The 21,099-nt window shown below is 38.8% G+C and overlaps 1 protein-coding gene across 1 annotated transcript in view; it reads right to left on the bottom strand.

Moving 5' to 3' along the window:
• LOC306856646 (rho guanine nucleotide exchange factor 10-like protein) overlaps nucleotides 1–21,099 on the bottom strand; it is a 123,837-nt gene that overhangs the window by 24,545 nt on the left and 78,193 nt on the right. Inside the window, exons 19-22 of the mRNA XM_079396004.1 lie at nucleotides 19,209–19,330; nucleotides 6,623–6,709; nucleotides 2,441–2,652; nucleotides 1,230–1,387 (exon numbers count right to left, since the gene is read on the bottom strand). Coding sequence (XP_079252130.1) covers nucleotides 1,230–1,387; nucleotides 2,441–2,652; nucleotides 6,623–6,709; nucleotides 19,209–19,330 — 579 coding nt within the window. The remainder of the gene's footprint in view (nucleotides 1–1,229; nucleotides 1,388–2,440; nucleotides 2,653–6,622; nucleotides 6,710–19,208; nucleotides 19,331–21,099) is intronic.

The following is a 21,099-nucleotide window of genomic DNA, read 5'->3' as shown; positions in this document are numbered from 1 at the left end:
ATAATTAATCTTACTTTCCACTTCACTGAGGTAATTCCTTGTTGACAGCCAGGTAAGTAGTGCATTGTGATAAACCCATTGTGCCAGGTTTGTCTGCCTTGAACCACCCCCAACATACACGTACACACACAGCGCAGTCCCTCGCTATCTATCATGTCTCTGAATGCAAGAGTTCTGCATGCCTGCCCGTCTTCTGTTGTCATTAGCCCACACTTACAAATGAATAAGGCGCAGGCGCTGGCAGAAGACAGACTTGTGAATTCATAAAATGCTTTCAAGGTAATCCCGAATCCATTGGCTTTCCATCTAACTAATACATACCCATAACAATCTTATCACCCCTGTCTCATCTCTGAATGCATTCAGAATACATGACAGAACTAATATCTTTCACATACTCACTGAGGCATTCAGCTAACAGAGGAAGGACTGAAAAAACATCCCTGAATGTTTGAATGGAAGGTTGATGAAAGAGCAAATTGAACACGGGGACAATCAGATTCATTTGTACTATTAATTTTATTTGATTACCCTTTCCCTCTATAGAGTCCCTTTCATTTGGGGACATACTAATAATTCCCCTTCTTAATTATCCCACCCATTTAGTGTTTAATCCCATTAGTGAGAAAAAGGAAAGAGAAAACATACTGAATGTAACTGTCCCTTTCTGTGCTAATGTGATAAAGAGTAAAACAAGCCTAATAGGATAGAAATAACATAGACGTTTAAATCTGAAGTGATTATCCACAATCCTAAACAAATGCCAGCAATGTATGTGGAATAAATAAGCTTTGTTTGGCATAATAGGGGTGGTGATGGCGCAGTGGATAAGACACATGCCTTTGGTGTGAGAGACCCGGGTTCGAATCCACTGTGAGACACCAATGTGTCCCTGAGCAAGACACTTAACCCCTAGTTGCTCCAGAGGCGTGCGACCTCTGACATATATAGCAATTGTAAGTCGCTTTGGATAAAAGCGTCAGCTAAATGAATAAAAAAAATAAATAAATAACTATATACAGCCTCGTGCAAATTATGAGGCCTTGAATTAAATGCTGAAACACCAAGACTCTATGATCTCTGAACTGGGACATTAGAAGGGCTGTGGAAATGGAAAACAACTTGCATGACAGCTGGAAACTAACTTAGAAGTATGAGGTTCTCAGGTGTACTTAAAGGCAGCATGAGCGTACAATATAATGAGACATCAAACGTTATGTAACTCGTACCTCCGTGATGTCTCTCGTACACCATCAGCGTTCCATCCCGCAGGCCAGCGAACAGGAAGTTCCAGGAATGTTTGAGACACAGAACTGGACAGCCCTCGGGGTTATGGAGAGTCACAAGACATTGGGCAGCTGTGTCCATACTGCCATAGACCATAATGCTTTGGGAGATAAACATTGAAGGATATATAAGGGCATCTATGCAGGAAGACGTGTAATTTTAAAATGAAGAAAGGAAAGCTATTGCCTTATTTCCACTGTTCATTTGCTTTGATATAGTGAAATGATTTTTTAAAAGGATAAATTCTGTTCTCTGTAGCTAATCAGTCCCTTTCATTTGCATAATATCTCAGAATACCTATTTTTCTTCTCAACTTTCATAAACGATTTATCTTACTCAGAAAATCACAGTGATTTTAAGAGAGAAATTAAATTTCTGCCAAAATGACTGCACCTCAAAAACTTCCCCACATATCTACCCAAAAGTTTTTAACAAAGCGGTAAACTTTTCCTGTTTTAATACTACAAAGACAGATATATTCCACAAAAGGTTCATCTACACAGATGGCATTAATGAGATTGCACATGTAAAATGTTAGGAGATGAATGAAGTCGAAAATCTTTTATCCTTTTCATATATAAATAGTTTTAATATTAAATGACTTTGGAGTCCCTAAAACTTACGAGATAGTCGTCACCTGTTTCTTATCCCTGTGTGCACTGCAGTGTTTGTAATGGCACTTTAAATCTGATTAAAAGCCTTTTACCTTTCTCGTTACCCCTATTGCTAGACATGTGCTCAAAACCAACACCTATTAGGCTATTAGTCTTGGCTACCGCTTGGTTCTCACGGCCAAGTGAGCTGACAGGAAAATAAAGGAAGCATTGATGAGGCACTTCATTTACATAGAACCAAAGCAGCATCAATATCTTTGATACTGAAGGTTTGGGTGAATCTAGTTTCATCAGAGCAACCTTAATTTGGCTCTGTAGGTGCCTTTAGATATTTAACAGGTACTCCAATATTTTTAATTGAGGAGCACAATACATATTTAAATAAAACAGTCTACACTGTAAAACAAAAATCATGCTTAATTCAATGTGTTACTTGTCTATACTAACTTTGAAATCTACTAGCAATTTCAGAGTGACAACTGCTTTTTTCAATGTATATGCTACCCTTTTTCCATTTTTTCCCCCTGTGTACGTATTACCTGCCATCATCAAGTCCCACACAGATAGTATTTCCAAATCCCGTGGAGTTGTGAGGGCCGGTTTCAGCGTCCTCTGAAGGGGTGGGCTCAGGCACATACTCCAAACACCTCACTTGAGCTCCCATCTGGAGGGATTTTACAGGCCGAGGTGTGGGTCTGTTCAAGGAGAAGATGTCCACCTGGCCTTGAGTGGAATCACGTCCACCGGCTACCTGCAAAAACAGAGAAAGGACACCTCTATTATAGGTAGTCATCCAACCAAAACCACTCTCTCACATCCATGACTGTACAGGTAGGGAAAGAAAATAATAGAGGAAGGGAGGGGCTTTCTGTTTTTCTGCCGCTTTCAACAACTCCCTCTGCTTTTTGCTTTTTACTTCCAATGCCGAGAACCATGTGGAGGAAATTTCAAAAGGCAGAAAACTCTTTCACTTTGTGTGTACTTTAATGTTTCCCAGCCCTGTTATTTTATTCCTGTCAATTTCAATTCCACAGTAACGGCAAAGTTAAAATCATACATCTCGCAAAAATCTAACCCATAGACTTTCGCTTGATAAAGTCTCTAAAATTCATACTCTATCCCCCCTAATGCATTCCCAGAATCGTCTTGATAACTTCAAACATCATTTTTTTAAACTCCAGGGTCTTTTCATCGCTGAAGCAGAGGAAAAGGTGGGGAGGAGAGATGTCTTTTGAAAGCCGCTGAGCTGTTTGACAATGGAGGGTTTCCTTTGGGTTGATGATTGATTGCCTTCTTAAGACAGAGACTGAGATGACAAACTCGATCCTTGGTGAAATTACATGTAGTTGACAGAATAAGACTTCTGCACAGTGCTGCTCATAAATCCATCCTCTGGTGCCTTGCCTCAACAATTGATCTAGGTTCTGCACCCATTCATTTTCCTAGCGAGTTGCTTTAAAATGCAGACTCTTGTAACACATTTGGATTGCACTGCATCATAAATTAATAATCCCCCAGTTTGTGAAAAATAGTGTTTGTCTTCGCATCCTGCTCTCTCACATGGTTACTCGTTCATGCATAATGCAATGAAAGCAACCCGCTCGCTATTAGAAATTAAACGAACTGATCAGCATCTCATCATACCCAGCACACAAATTGGCTCATCTCTCCTTGTGCGGCACTAAACTGCCCCAATTACAAAATCCATACAAAAAAATCCTTCGAGAAGTGGTTTAACCAAGGGAGATAAAGGAGAAGAGTATTACAGAGAGTCTGCTGGCCTCATTATAAGTGGCCCTTGTTTAGGGGCCATCATTTATGATTACCTCAGGACACTGAACGACTGGGGCTGGCCGAGTGGAGTGTAATCTCAAACAGAGAACAGGAAAACAACAGCAAAATGGGAGGGATGCTGCCGGACAGCAGAGATTAATTCTCATTTAGAGCCATGTTATGTGAGCAAAATGGCAGGGCTAAATATAGTCTTTAGCCTTACAGTTCCCCTCTAATTTGCATGCAATCATTTGTCTGATTTGTATCACAGCGTACAATCTGGATGGCCAAGGTCTCTTGGGCTGGGAAGAGCAAGGCAGAGCAAATAACGGACTGTTGCAGCAGCGCAGTGGGAGATACGGAGGGCTTATCTTCGGGCAAGAAGCTCGGAAAATAACTGAATATCTCTGCGTTTTCCCTACTCAGCCACAACCTCCAGCGGGCCCTTGTTCTCCCGCTTTCTCACACAGGCGCAAATCCATGTTCGCAAACTTGACGATGATCCACCCCTCCTTTTTCGATTCAATTCCTCAACAGACTAGGTGGAATTACAGTTCCCTGACAAACTCATCAGTACTTGTTTGGAGGAGTGGATATCTGGAATCGTGCCCTGGACGCATCTCTGTTTTTTGGCCGGAAAGCCGTGAAAACCAGCCTTAGAGCCAAAGCTCTAGACAACAGAGCATTAATTAGGCTGAAATTGACTAAGAGCCTAAAGGGAGCAAAGGTAGTCTGGGGAGAAAAACTTCATCTGTCTATTTGTACACACTGGACATATTCAAACATTTGCCTTTGACATTCTTTACCCAGTGTTTTAGATTTCTTTGGATTTATAGTTAGAGAATAGAAAACTGTGAAAATGATGCTTTATGCACCATTCAGAATTGAGTTTTAAATTCCAATTATTGGTGTGTCGTGTAAATAGAACTAAAGGAAGTAAAATTTAAATAGATGAAAATCTATATTCAGGCTAAAAGACAAAGACCTTGACCAGAAAACAGATCTTTCCTTTCCATTTTGTTTAAAGCTCTTGCTTTGTTGAATTTCTTTAAATTGCAAAAAAAAAAAAAAGAAGCAATAATTCCTAAAATTTAAATTTATTTTTAGTCCAATTCCAAATCCAATGAAACATCCTGTGGTTAAAATTGGAATAACATTCCAAAAAAAGTACTACTTCTGCTACTAGCAGCACGAAAAGCCATGTATCATTTCCACACTGTTTTTTGAAATACTCCCTAAGGCCCCTGTAAACAATATTTTACCCAAAAACATGGCATTGGCAAACAATAAAAAAGCAACTACTGCTAAGCAAATTATTTTTATTATCACTAACCAACTAAATAAATAAAATCCCAGGAAGAACACTGTGAGCACACACACAAATCAATAAATAAGCCTCAGTCTTAGAAGTGAAGAGGCTAAGGAAGAGTGAATTTGGTGGATGACTGGCTAGCTTACTGTCTTGGACTGATTATAAACAATGTCATTATTTTGATCTGAGCCATGAGAAAAATCCCAGCAGCCCATCTTGAGTGATCTGATTACTGTCACTGCTCATTTGGAACGCTAGCAGTGAAAACTGCCTGTTGTGATATGATGATGTGCTATCACTGACTTATAAGTTGGGAAGTAGCAAACGACTGGACTGAGAGATGTGAGAAGAGGGGAAATGATTCAGTCGAATTCACTGAGAAAATGACACCTGCTATAAGCGGAAGATGTGTTGATTGCTTTAGGGGTTTCTTTAACCCTGCTATATAGGTTCGCACAACTAGACTTTTGGCAAGCAGTGTAAAGTCAGGTCCACATCGCAGCTTATTATAGTGATAATATGGCAACTTTAAAAGTATTTGACTTGGGTGCATTTGAAATAGCTGCAAACACAATAAAAGGCCTGTGTGGAGAAAAATGACTGTAAAACTATGGAAATATGAATTAGATCAATGATCATTTTTCCACAGTCCTTTAAAAACTAATAAATATTAATTATTTCACAGCCACAACTCAACCAAATGAAGCAGTAATACCAGTTTACTTACTAATAAATGCCTTAAATAAACATCTGAGTATATATTTCAGTTTTAACTTTGTTAAATCAAATTACTATTTCTTCCCCAAAACCATTACCATGCCTATTTGACTGCATTTCATCTTATAGGATGCAGTAGACCAAGCCTACATACATTTATATATCTTAAAAAGAGGCAGAAATGCAAAACACAGCTCCGAAGCATAGAAAAGAAGTTTAAGAATGCTGTATAATAGCACATTTTAACACATTTAATGAGTAACACTGGCAGCCCCACTGAGACTAAATGGATGCACTGAGATCATTTTTAAAAAGTGATCCCTATGATTTAAGCTGCATAGTGAGATTTAGTTTTAGGATCAGATGCTGAGAAAATTATATTTTGGATATGCAATGCTGAGGATTTTTGGCACCAGCATGAGGTCCTAATCCGGCCAGATATAATTTCCTACTGAATGTCTCCCTGTATCTTTTAAATCCACCCAAGTCCACCCTCAGTGCCCTTTAGAATACCCACAAAAACAATTAACTCAAAGACACAGGCAAGGGCGTCCTTTTGTGTCCAACCAAGGCTCGAATTGGATTTATCCCCCTGCTTTGGGGGATTATGTGATAAATTGCCCACTGCACTAGAGGAGGGAGGAGAACGAGACTACTGTGTGAAAGTTTTAAAGGTGATTTCACAGGGCTTGTTATGAAAACCTGTTTTACTTTGCAAAATATAGGTTACATCCACCATAACTTAATGGTAAATTAATGCTTGCCAGTTTTAAACAACGTTCAGAATTAAGACCTGTTTTGCATAAATGGGATTTAATGGTGAGGAAAAATAATTAAAGTCTCTTCGATCTCTGATGTCACCGTTTCACTGTGTGCGTATGATAATATGTATATTTTATGTGCTTCTGTTTCTACTTACCCAGAGGTAGCCTTGAGGAAGTGAAGTACTCGCTGCTGAGAAACCAAGTAAAGCACACTGAACAGGATTGTGAAGCGCAGCCTCCAGCTATGAAAAATAAAAGAAAAAAAATGAAATCTTACCTAACGTTTAGACCTGAGAACATGTTAATTTAATGCAATTATGAAACATAAAAAATAACCAGAGTCAGCACTTTTAAAATAATTGTATATGTTGCTATAGCTCAAATATGGTTCAAATAATGTCAAAGTAATCAATTTTGATTCTCAGGGAGGTCGTCTATCTTGAATGCAGTGCAAGTCGCTTTGGATGTGTACATAGTGAAAAATAAAATATACTAAAATGTATTTGAAATACATTTATTTTGTGCTAAGTATAGTACAAAATACATTGGCATCTTTATGTACTTAATAAAAATACCTTGCAATTGTACGTTTGGTATAATAAACAGGTATACTTAAAGTTTACTAAATCTGAACAACTCATTTTGTACTTAATGCACTTTAATTGTGTGAAGGTAGTGCTGAAGTCCAACTAAAGATATACTGAAGTATATTTGATTGTACTAAAGTGGAACTATTGCAAGTACACTTCAGGTACGCTTTAAATATCTTGCATTTAAAGACTGATATTATTCAAAGATCAAACAATCCTCATCAACAGTGACATTAAAAGACATTTTTCAAAAAAGTGAAGTTTGTGTGTTGCTGTTTTTTTTTTTAAATGTTTGTTTCTTTCAGCGTTCTTTTTATTTAAAAACATGGTTGGTGCATTTTATGTTTTGCAATGCTAAAATCGTTTGAGATTTAAATAAATACTGTTTGAATTGGTAATAATGTGTCTCTGTCTGTCATTGAAGTTATGTATTTATTGTAATGACCTTAAAAAGTGGATGTGAATATGTGAATATTTTTACTCAAAAATAATAAATTTATAGTATATAGCTTGTGTGTTTCAAAGACACTCATAATTAATTTGTAATGTACTCGTGATACAAAAAAATACACTTTAATATCATTAATCAAGCATGTAAATTGGCATGTACTTAAAGTGTACTAAGTATACTTGAAGTTGTTCCAATTTAGCATAAAAGTACACTAAATACACTTAACGTTATACTTTAGTATAATTTAATTACAACTAAAATACACTTGTTCCAAAATAGCTCACTTCAAGTTAACTAATCATTAACACACTTGAGGTATACTGACAATTAGTCTGGCTGCAAGTATACTAAATATACTTTTTTTCACTAGGGAAGTCTCAAGCAATATGTCAATAAATACTGTATGTTAGTACGGTAGATTTTTACTATAATTAGTATGAAATAAATGTATTTTAAATATATTACTTTTTTACTACGGCATAAATTAAATCTTTGAAAAAATAACATTTTAAACTTATTTTAAGGATGTTTAGCAAATATAGTTAAGCAGACAGGAAAACAAGACAAACATACTGATTAGGAAAATTATTTTCTGATAACAGTGTAGCTATGTGGCTCACTTCAAGTGGTGGGTGGCATATTTACGGCGACCATAATGTTGCGTGATATCACGCCATATTAACAGACCACAAACAGCCGCTGTTTGGGAATGTTTATATTTAATGTGAGAATGAAGGCTGGGAGAGATGGCAGAAAGCACATCTAATTTAATTAGGGAAAGAGAGGAGAGTTTGGTATCTATGAGAATTGAATATCTTTCATGTTGCCCCCAGTGGAAACTGGGCATCAACCGCTAGCTATTTCCAGCAGTCATTTCCCATTTTCACCACTTTTTCAAAGTGCAAACATAAACAGGTCCAAAATAATGCTGGCAAAATGACAATTTCAATCAGCCGAGAGCTCTGCCTCTCCCTTCTCTGAACCACTTCCTTCTTTTTTTTCATTAGCACGCAGTTTCCTTTCCTCTTGCACATTTATCCCATTTTTAAATCATTCATCCATCTGCGGTGACAAAAATGTCTAATTTGTAATTAAATGTCAGTCATGGCAGGAGCACATATGGCAGCCTGCGGGCTCAGAGCTCGGCTGGTGGAGGGAAGGGACAGACTGAGGCTTTCTGAGTCACTTGAGAACTGTTGCTCAGTGAGGAGCACAGGCAATCTTCACAGGTGGAGATTGCTTTGTCCTTGTCCATTCGCCAATGAATAGCAAGTGCATTTGCCGGAATATCTGCTTCAGCCGCAGTCCCTTGGGGTCTAAGACACATGCTACATGATTCCCCAGCAACACATTTATTCTGGGTTCTCGAACGGCACCTTGCAAGACTCCGGTCCAACTGCAGAGGTAATATACTGCTTCTGAAAACTGACTTAATCTGGCCCATCCTGAATGCTTCTTTTTATGTATGGAATTTCAGACGTGCTTTGTGACCTGTGACACCTCGTAATAGCCTGCCAGAGTGAAGGGTTACTTTCATACCTATGGGTATATGCTAATACAGTTATTATACAGCATGGGTGAAATCAAATGCATAAGATGCTAAGATTGTATTTAACTTCTGGTCTTTACTTTAAAATACTTTAAAAATATAATATACAATTATTGGTATAAGGTATCATTAATATCAATCTCAGTTTGCTCAGCACATTAAAGAGATTGACAAAGAACAAGGAAGAAATACATTTCACGTTTGCATTACTTTGCACTGTGCTAAAAACGAATATGGAATTTTAAAGAAAAGAAGATTAGACAAAAAATAAATTAAGTTAAGTTTAAAATAAATTAATTACAAAAAATATATAAATTATAATGATCAATTATATAATTAGTTACAGAATGATATAAACATACAAAATTATATAAATATGATGTGTGTGTATTATTAATAAATATATATAATGTGCTTGTCAATGGTCACCAAAATTGTTTGCTTACCAACAATCTTCAAAACATCTTTTGTTTTCCAAATGGAAAAAAAAAGGAGGAAAAGATGACAGTTTTCACTTTTGGGTGAAATGTCCCTTCAAGAGTTCAGGGTAAGCCCGATTATATTAATCATAAGAGTGTCTGTCCATCATTCAAACTCAGTCCACGTTATCAGAGGTTCACAGTCAGCAGCTCAATTCAAAATGGCTAAATAACCTGAAAGGCCATTTAATTAGTATCAGGATGCCTTATTCCACTAAGCCTCTCACTCAGATGCAGATACAACGCAGGAGATCCCAAAGGAAGAAGGAGAGCTTGTGTTTGGGTGCTCGTCTGGGGAAAGGGTACTAGGTGAGCTAATTAAAGAGAGATTTGTTGATGAAGAAAGAGGGCGGCCACACAGCTGCTGGCCCCAGTGACCTACTGCTGGTACACACCCACTGGTATCCACCCAACCCTTCTGGGTGATGGGCTGTATGCCAGCTCCAGGTGGTGAGCATCCTTTCCATAGGCCATGAACTCATCTGGAGGAAACCCATATTAGCTTCCCTTGTAGAGTCTATCCTGCCTGCAATATGTCCACATTTAATCCCGTAATCAAATACACAATGATAGTGTCACAGCATCTAGACAAACATTATTTTTTAAAAGGTAGACATCTGATATAAACGAGGGAGATACTAACGCTTTCAATGTTTTCAACCAAAAAGCAACACTAAAGATTTTTGACTGGCCTTTATATGCGCAATAATCCCCAATCAACTCAATTATTATCATCAGGAGTCTTCAGGCTTGAGAAGGTTTGGGGACGGAATCCTTAGACCAAAACAAATGGAGTGGTATGCTTTGAGGTGATTTTCTGTGACAGTATTCAAATCCCTACTCTACCTGTGCTTTGTTTAATGCATTTTAAACGCTGTACAAAATAACATACATCCTCCCTCCCAGAATTAATAAGTAATTATGTAAGTTTTGGTCTCCCTTTATGATTCATAAAGGGACCACATCTCAAATAAAACTGCCAAATTTGTAGAGCTGGTTAATTAAAAATTTTTTTTTCTTCTAAGTATGATGTCTGAACACATTATAAAAGATGTAGCTTTGAAATGGCAAAATATATTATGCATTGTGATCACAATAACGATACAAATATTATACAATTATAAAAACTCAGATTCACAATTAAAAATCTTATGCTTACCAAGGCATTGTTAATTTGATAAAAAATACAGTAAATACAGTATATTACTACAATTTTCGGTAAACACTTGCGCTGCCTAATATTTAACTGCATGCGCATAATGTTTATGCTAATCCATAACTATGGGAGAACATGACACAGACACAATTGGGTGCAGATTAGTAAAACAAACAAAGATTAGTTAACAAAAGTAGGTTTTTCAAATCTAATATGGTGGAAATAAATGAAATATGAGATTTATCTAATGTCTCTATGATCCTACAAACACAATGACCTATAACAACACTAATAAACACGCATTCATCAACACTATCATTAAATAAACTATGGTTAGCATTTAAGCTGCAAAGTTTGGTTAACATTGAGTGCAGCAAACCGAATAAAAAGTCTAGTCTAAGTCACTGCAGCAAAGCGGCACTCCACTCTGATGAAAGAAATCTTAAATCCTCCTGACAACAGCATCACAGGCGGCTCCCACACGCTAACAAACACTAATAGAACTCTTCTGTTTGTTATTAACTGATAATTGCCAGGCCTCAAAGTCCTCTTTACCACTTCTTCTTCATTCTTAGCCTCAAGGTAGAATCAGGGAGAGCCAAGATAGTGAAATAAAACACCAATGCTAACCTAATTGCAGCTTGAGAAGCAAACTGCATTTGTATTTGTTTGACACAGGCTAAATCAGTGCTAGTCCAGGGCTCATGCTGTATCATAGCATTTCCGCTAATCCTTGTGGTGTGGAGGAGAGCTGCAGATACCAGGAACCCAGAAAAAAGCTGCATAATGCAAGGCTGACATGAGTACCTTTAGCATTCTTCTACATCGCAGGATTAGGAAGAGGGAAACGGGAGTGGATTAGCCTATAGGAATTCAATACATGTGGGGAAAAGGACTGGTGACAGCGTGGCATGACTGAAGAGCTAGAGAGTTTGTGGCAGTTTAGCCCTCAATGTGACTAAATTAGTATAAATCGCCCAAGTCCCTCCCTCTGAAACAATTGTGCTGTTTCATAGGCAATGACAATGCCCCTGTTTGCCAGATGTTTTCCAATATTCCTTGGAGACTAACGCAGATGGACAACAGGATCAAAGCTGAAATGAGCTGCAAGGGTTACCATTTCATGAGCTGGATGAAATCCAATCATTTAAATTTCACGGACCAAGATAAGCAAAGATCAAAGTGTCAACCTGTTGTGCTATCTGTTATGCATTTTGCATAGAATATTTAGAGTAACGTGAGCAGAAGTATAAGTTTTCAGTTAGACCTCTCAAATTTTTGTCCTCCAGTTACTTGGTGTCGGGTTCATGAGCTGGATCATGGCCTGTGGTCAAACATATGGCTGAGCTATTGAATAACATACGCAAATTGCAAAGAACAGTTCACCTCAGAAATAAAATCCTGTTATCTGTTTTCACTCTCTCATGTTGTTCCAAACCTGGAACCTGGAATGTGCACTTTGGCACATTCACGAGGGAAGTGACTCAGTTCCAAGTCTTTTCAATGAATCACTTGATCCAGTTCACAAAACTGGTCTGAATGATTTGTTCACAAATCTGATGGATCTGGTTCTTATGTTTAAAACAATGATTGACTCCAAAGATCCAAAGATTCAGTTTGTTCAATTGCTACAGTATCATATGGCTTCAGAGGACTTCAGAAGGCAATATGACTTGTTTTGGAGCTTGACAGCCCCAGTTTCCAAACAAAATATTTCAAACTGAATATTTCATAAAGCATTTCAAAATTCTACATAAAAATAAATGTATTCTAGTTTGGAACAACATGAGGGTGAGTAAAATAATTACAGTAAAATTATCGTTATCAATTATCAAAGTTATCAATTTGTGGGTGAACTATTCTTTTAACTCATGTGCTTTTAACCAAGACACTCTGGTTCTGGTGACAACTGATGAAAATGTCACATCAATGCTAGGCAGGATAGCATTGCGATTCATTTAGCATATCAGCGTACCACAGTACCATCTGACATTGGCAGGACATCACTAAACAACATTCATATTCATGTGGGCATTGATATGTCCCTCCTTATGTCCTGCTCAGACACTTTGCACTTTGTGATGCATCCAGCTAATGCGATGAGAATCCAAAACGTCTCTTCATCCCCCTTGGCACAACTTCTCTGACACGGCGCAACAAACCTAGAGTCGTTGAGATGAAAGCGATGGACTGTCCTGCAAATAATGGGTTTGAAAATATGAGTAGAAGCCAAGAGTTGTCTGGAGAATATAAAGCCTCTGAATCTCTCTGTCTCCATATCTATCTCTGCCTTTCTCTCTCTACCAAGCGGAACGCGTGCACAGGGAAAAGTGGTGAGCCACCACAATCTCCGCCAGCCCTCGGGATCTAATTGGAGGATGCCATTGCAAGGGACCACAGAGGGGTGTGACGGGAGGGTATCTTTAATCCCCTTGATCAGATGACATGGAACACAGAACAAAAAGTCCTCAAATCCCTACTGCGCTGAGCGGCAGGCACTGTCACCAAGCTGCCATGCTGGCTCAAGGAATGTATCCCAGGCATTAAGCTCCTCTTTTAAACACCCCTTTATCCTGCACAGCTGTGCCCCTGGAAAAACTGCTTAAAATTCTCTGAATGATCATAATAATTACAAGAAACAGCTACTAATCAGGTGCTGACAAGGAAGTGGTAACGTTAGATAACCAAATCTCCTGCTTCACTTTCAATTCCAGTACACTTCGTCTTATAAGCCTTGGGGGACAGGTAAGGTGGAGACGAATCCACATTAATAGCGGTGGAATGCTAATGAACCACATTTAAGCAGAAGGCACAATGATCCAGGTTGCTTCGGGTTCCCCGCAAAGACCAAGTTTACACTACAGCGAGCATGCAAAGCACTTTAATGTTGATGTGTGAGTGCGACCGCTGTTTAATTTGCAATGGCCCATGTGGGGTGATCGGTTGAAGAGGACTGACAGCATAATTAGGCGAGAAAAGGCAATTCAAAGAATTACGAATACCAGATTTAATCCAAGACTGAGGCTGTTTTGTTTCCTCTCATTAAACAATTGCTCTCAAAACGTTCCTATATTCCACTGAAAGTATATCACAGGAAGCGTTGACGTTTAAATTAGCACATTTTGTGCCCGCTAAGCTTCGCTCCTTGTGGTTATATTAGTCTCTGCCCTTGGTTTTCTCCATAAAAACTGAGGGGGCGTGAGGAAATGGGGTGGAGGACAAGACAGTGACTGCTTGTTTTAAAGGCTCTGTTAGAGCACTGATGATTTCCAATAATTAGCACGTAACTGTCAAAGCTACAGATCAACCCCTTTACAGATGACCTCGCTCTCAGACTGTGCTGCAATGCCACCTCCAGCACAAGAAGAACAGATCCACACTGCCCTCTACTGCTGGATAAAGTCAACAATATGGATGCCATGTCAAACCTTTGTGGTGTCAAACAGGAAAATCTGACATATGGTTAAGGGAACATCTCATCCACTGGTATTATTCTGCAGAGAATAGAGGTATAGTTATTCAAAACTGAAAAATCCGTCATGTTATTCCAAACCTGTCCTTTTCGAAGAATGTTTTCACTATTGTCCATTCAATGAAAGGTAATGGCTTCCAAAAGGACATTGGGTTCTCTCATTGTATGGACAAAAAACAAAGGATGACTACAATATGACAACATTTTCATTTTGTGAGGTTAACTATCACTTTAACAAGATAAAAGGAACCTTTTCTGTCTGTTTTGTAATACCCCTCATACATTAGAGATAATTTTACCACCAATGCTCTAAGTAAAAAGGCATTTTCAGGTGTCGCTTACTACACCACATTTCTTTATCTCCTAATAAGCCCTAAGTCCTCCATTTACACCATTTCTGATGGCCTTGCGATATTTCAAGTTCACCTGAGATATCATTACAATCTAATATGGCTCTCATGACTGGAGGGGAAAACAAATGGGCTATAGCACAAAGCCAGAAAGGCATCCGGGCTTATTACCGAATTGGCCTTTCTTAGAACAAGATCTCCACACAGATGCTATGATAGCCTTGCTACCATGGGCTATTCACATAGCATAATGTGGTAAATCCTGGTCACAACCCCGAGGCGAGCCCATAACAGATATGTCACTGCGCTAGTGGGCTGTTTGCTGCATACTGTGGTGCACTGAAAAGCCCTGGGCTGGTCACCAGTGCCTACCTGGACGGTTATGACTATAGAAAATATTGATAAGTTAAAGGAAAATTTATGGTCAGTCAGTAAAGGAGCTTCTAGCGATGATACCATATGAACTGACCCAAGACAAGACTCAAAGTGGATGAGGAAACATTACAGGGACTGTTCATCTAAAAATAATAAGTCTGTTATCCTTTCCTCACTCTCATGTTGTTCTTGAACTGTATGACCTCTGTGAAACACAAAAGATTAAAGGGTTAGTTCACCCAAAAATGAAAATTCTTTCATTATACCCTCGTGTCAGTCCAAATCTGTAAGACCGTTGTTCATCTTCGGAACACAAATTAAGAGATTTTTTGACAAAATCCGAGAGTTTTCTGACCCGGCATAGACAACAATGCTACTACCATGGCAGAGAAAGTTACTAAGGACTTTGTGAGGGTGAGTAATTAATGATGGAATTTTCATTTTGGGTGAACTAACACTTTAACTCAAATAAAATACGGCAACATTATTGACACTGAAGTCACTAATTCTTGCACGTCCTGTAAACAAACAGATTTTATGAATTTGAAAAATGTCTCAGTGGTTTTTGTCCATACACTGAAAGTCATTTTGGTCCAGTGTTGCCCTGTACCCCATTGACTTTCACCATTCAAAATAGTCGTCAAATATTTGTGTTCTACAGAAGAAATTAAGTCATAAAGGTTTGGAACAACATGAAGTCATGAAACTGATATGAAAATATGAAAACTATTTTTTCTTCTGTTAGAAATCTGTTCAAAATATTATTCCTGTCAAGAGCGACACTTGACAGTTACTTTTGAAAGTTGTACTATTAAACACCAGACATGACCAAAGTCACCCTCAGAACAAAAGATTGAGACTTTTTGTCACATTCTGCCACCAAACTTCGCAATGGACAGTGAAAGCTCCAGTTGGATCTCGGGAGCTTCCGCTGAGTGCAGCGATTTGCAGCCTTGACTGAGACGGCAAGTATATATCATCATTTCTGACAGGTCCTCTGTAATCTTGACAGAGAAAAGGAAATCAGATTTACACTTTCTGTCCAGCGTAATCTAAATGCGTTGAGGGCCTAATGCATTCTCCCTACTTGAACTCTTGACAGATTAGGGCAAAGCTATTTGTGTAAAAAACAAAAGGGCTCTTAATTAATTAAACTGATCCTTGGAGATGAAGGGGCAGATGAAGAGGAGGTTAGGCTATCAGCAATTAATAGCAAAGCCTCGATGAAGCCTCCTGGATTTAGCTGTAAGTCGGGTTATGGGTTTTAAAATGCAGCTCAATGTACTGTATACGTGTTTGTATTTGCTTGCAGGATATATTGCAGTATAGGAGAAAAAGTCACAGCAGTCCAGCGGAGATGTGAAGGAAAAAGCTTTTAATCCATGCTGTGGCATCTGTTCGTCACAGACGAGGAGGAAGATGAAATGCAGAACTCACAGAGGGATCGAAAGGAAGCAGAGAGGCAAAAAAAACGCAAGCCTCATATATGCACAGAAAAGATTGCGGAAGGCATAACCTCGTCTGATTTTATGGGGAAAAAAATCCATGCTGACAAAAAACAAAGGAGAAAAAAAGTAGAATCAACAGAGGGCTGCCATGTAAGGGGAAGGGCACCTTTCTCCAAGACATTTCTGATCTATATTTCATTTGCTTTCTGTCTTGGTCTCATGTGTTGAGCATCAGCTTGAGATGTAAGTTTTATCTTTTTTCTTCCTCTTCCTGCTGTAACAGTTTCAAGTCATTGGTGTCATATATCAGTCCCTCTCCAAATGGTGCTATAAATAGACTCCATCCACACATTGACTATAGCAAGAGATGTCATAGTGCCATCTCGTCAGCAGTCAACAGTCAATCATGGAGTTCTGCAGCCATTATATTAGTTATGGACTACAGTTGGTTCACTCTCAAGCAATCCAGACCATGTCAGTACTTACTGTAAAACAAGCAAAACTCTATATACAGGATATCAAACCTCATCTGAAGGGTGCAACCCAAGTGGGAAATTCACATTTTGCGCACCAACCACAGTGGCAGCTGAATTTTCCCATTTGTTTTCCCATTTATACAATATAAAAATAAAAAATAAAAACTTTTAAAATAATAAATAATATATACACAACATCCCCCCCCTCCTTGTGTTAATCCCAAAAAGGAAAACAGCCAAACCTGATACATCCAAAAAATCCTTTTTCCAGCTTGTCTTCCCACACTTCAAAGAACCCGGTATGGAATTTCCACGGTATTAAAAAAAACTCAAATAAGAGCCATCTTCTCTCCACCCTAATGCTCTTTATACTTCTCGGTACTTCTAGCATACAGCTTTTACTGCTGAAGTAGATTTTTAGTGCAGGGTTTTTAGCACATTAAGGCTTCTGTATCATCCACGTGAATGCTACCTTGTTAGAAAACGTGATGAAACCAAACTCCAAATCTCCAGGAATGCACAATTCTACAAGTTACTGAACTTTACAGTTAGAGCACATGCTAGCCTCAATGCAAGCTCGAATCTGGCTTGTGTTGTTTGCCAATGAGTGCCTGTTTGAGTGGTATTACAGGATTTTAGTTTAGAAGGCTTAGAAGTGGGTCAGATATTGCCTGGTGGACTGGTTAGGGGTGGGACAGAGAGACCCCAACTGATCTGCGTCAGAAGTGAAAGACCTGATAACGGTTATCTCCTCCGCCTAAAAAGTCCACCCACCAGGCTTTTACAAAAATGGCAGAACTGTGTGTGCAGATCAGTTGTTCATGGTGTGATGCTACAGAACTTCTATTTTATTATTGGAGATGAGCAAATTCCCCAACGGCTTTTCTCTTTTGATCTTGGTCTTCAAGTGCAACCCTTTCCAATCTCTGTACCAATGAATGTCCTGCCAAGCACATCAGCTGCCAAAACGTAAATGTAAGATGTTTTGGAGGCCTTGGCACTGGCCAGCACATACTGCTCAGTGGTAGTGGCAGTTGAGGAGCAAGGCTGGATATAAATTAACAGTAAGACAGAAGATGTCTCTGTCAGGAAGTCACTCACTTTAAACACATCTCACCTCTTCAAGACACTGCTTTCTTTTTGTAAACTAGACAGATGCACAACCCACCCATCCATAACCAGACCAAATTCATACTACCTTTAGATGGCACATAGATCTTATATACTTGCTGGCAGGATTGTGATCAAATATAGCTTGGATTAATAATCCCCACAGGGATTATTAATCCCCCCCCCCCCCCCCCCCCCCCCCCCCCCCACACAGACACACACACACCACCAAAACTGGTAAGATGTTTTAAAAAAAATATTTTATGCCCATGACTTTTCCAGGCCCACTTTTAAAATTTTAAGTATTTCAAGTATCAGAAATGTTTTGATAGATAGATAGACATAAGAATGTATATGCATTTTCCATACCTGGAAAGAACACTTAAAACACAAAAAGATATTTCTAGGTTTTCCAGGATCTATGTGGAATTTTAGAGCACAAAGAAATTTGCCCCAACCCAGATAGCAATTCTTGTTAAAGGTGACTGAAACACTGCAGCAGGTTTTCACAAAGCAATGGCACCCTAGAGTTTGAGCCAAGAGAAGGCTTAACACAATTTAAAAAAAAAAAAAAACCCTGAGCAGCTGTGGAAAGCAATGATGTGGAAAAAGTATACCGTCGATCTGTTTGTCAGAGCTCCAAGCTGCTGCAGAAAACGCATGATCAAGCCATTTCACCAACAGCCTTGACTTCCCATCTATCGGGTTGCAATGAGCTTAATTTAATTCAACCTGATTGATTTATTCTCGGGTGTCCCACAGTCATTAACGTAATAGCATGATCACTTTATAACACCCTCGCATGGTAACCGTGGTAATTTGGCACCTACAGTAGATTCACTATTCAGGGGTAAGTCACCTAACTTTGTTAGGTCTTAAAATCTAGCCCGAATTATCATCTTCCAGACAGTAAAATTGATTTCATTCCTTTTTGACTGACTCTGAAGCCATTTTAGTCTGTCTCTTACCCGAGTTCACCATTTGATAAATGAGGAGCTTGCTGCTCTTAACAGCTCCTATTGATCCACAACCTTGTTCTCCTACTAGTGTGACTGGAAAGTTTCCATGTCACCTAGTAATTCCACAATCCTTGAAATGTTGCTGTAAGATCATCCCATGGAAGTTACTTCTGCGGGACTTTAATTTCCTAGCTCAAAAAAAATTATTGCATGGTATACAACAGTTTCTAAACAGCACTTTGTCTTCGGGAAATTAACTATTCATTTCTTTCTACTCAAGGAAAGTTTCTCTTTAGCTTTTGGACCTCAAACTAGAAGTCTCTCACCTTACATTCCTGGCCTTTGAAGGTGAAGGCAGGCATGCGACAGGTCAGCAGTGGACACCAAAACGCTGCTTTTGTTTTCCCATCATCCTCTGCAGAGAACCAACCCGGTGTGTTTTCGTCTCCTGCAAAAGATTAGGTTATAGTTGGGTTAGTTTATTATTCATGTTCCTACCCTCGCAGATCATGTGGAGTGACATCACATTTCATATGTATATCTAATTATATAAACTGAAGTATGGCAGTAGTTAAGATGTTTGAGGCTCCTGGTGAGCACTCTCTGAAGATAGTTTCAGTATAGCAGACTAATGAGCCTTCAAAAGTCTCATTCCTGCAGCAGGTGTCCGTCTCAGCATGTGAAGCAGCAACCTCCAGGTTTCAATTAATGAAGTCTAAATTCTGGAGGCGTGGGCCACCTAGGTCTTCCCTCACAGCCACTTTGACAGGTGTTTACAATTGCCAAGCACAATACTTGCCTGCCAGCAACCGTTCTCTATTAAAGCAATTCAGTAATTACCTATCACGGCCATCTTACTCTTGCATAAAAATGTTGTGTTTTTCTGGTCCCCTGCGTCTTTGTGAGTACATCAACTCAAAATTAGCCCCAGAAACCACGAAAATAGGCTACAAACAAATGCAGTCAGATTGGACCTGGCTCATTTGTTTTCACAGTTTGAAAGGTACGTGGCACAGTTTGACGGCCGATGTACCATAGCCATATCACTGCGCAAGTCAGAGCGGGAGATAGAGCCCTGCACAGACTTCAAATTTAGGCCCTAGCCCGGCCCTGGCCCGAGACGCTCAGGCCCTAGCCCGGCCCGTGTCCGTGTCCGACAGCTTATCAGAATTACCGGTCCGAGTCCGACCCGAGCCCGTCTTTTTCCCCCTTCTCCCAAAACAGCTTATACTACTATTTCGGCAATTAAAATAGTTCAAATAGCATTAAAATAGTTCAATTTTGTATGTAATGGCAAAATGATTATATTTCGTTTAGTTTTTTTATGAAGTTAATTTAGAGAAACGTTTGGAGCATTTTTGTTCGTTAAATAGTAATAAGTCCTAAGTTTTTGTTTTTTAAAGTAACGACCAAGCGGCAGACAGTGAGCTGATCATAGCCTGTTTGATAAATTTAGCCTTCTCAAATCATCACGACTTGCCTAAAATAAAATCTTTTGATATACTAAAACAGTTCAAGCATCTAACAATGTTTAAACGTTAAACCTGCGCTATAATAATAATGTGCGCTAGCCTAGATCCAAGTTTGTGCGGCGAGTGGAAGCTAAAACGCGCTCTGCAGGACATGAAGGCACCAGAACAAACTCTTGCTTTTTTTTAGTGGAAACAACTTAAAATAGCCTACGACATCATTTTTTTCTGTTAAAGGTAAGAGTAATACATCATTCGGAACTGTAAAGGGTCTACTTTTATTTGTGTGCACTCACAATATCAACAAAACGTTGTGCTTTTATAAAACAAAAAAAACATGATGTGCTTTCTGCCTTCTTATCTTGAAAAGGAGCACTTCACAAAAATGAACCGAAGCTGAGCGAATACATGCCTCACAGACAATGATAAATATATCTATAGAAAACTTTAAATTATCACTTAACGAAAAAAAAAAGGAAAACAAACTTTTATTATAATCTTAATCATAATCAATAAAGCATTTCTCTCTAAAGATGCGTCTAATGAGGAGACACGAGTGAGGATCAGCAATTTCATCCTTGCAACACGGACTCAGAAAACATTAGTTTATTATTCAATCATTCAAATATCTCCTTACTATTTCCCGCAGACACATTCATGGTTATTATGTTTGCTGGGGCTTTGCAGCAAGCTTTAGCCTATTGCGTGCATTTGAACTCCGAACTCTTCAGCTGCGCTGAAGTCACTT

Source organism: Barbus barbus (assembly GCF_936440315.1).
Source record: "Barbus barbus genome assembly, chromosome: 37".
Taxonomy (NCBI): Eukaryota; Metazoa; Chordata; class Actinopteri; order Cypriniformes; family Cyprinidae; genus Barbus; species Barbus barbus.
The sequence above is the reverse complement of the archived record's forward strand: the minus strand, read 5'-3'. Positions and strand labels throughout refer to the sequence as shown.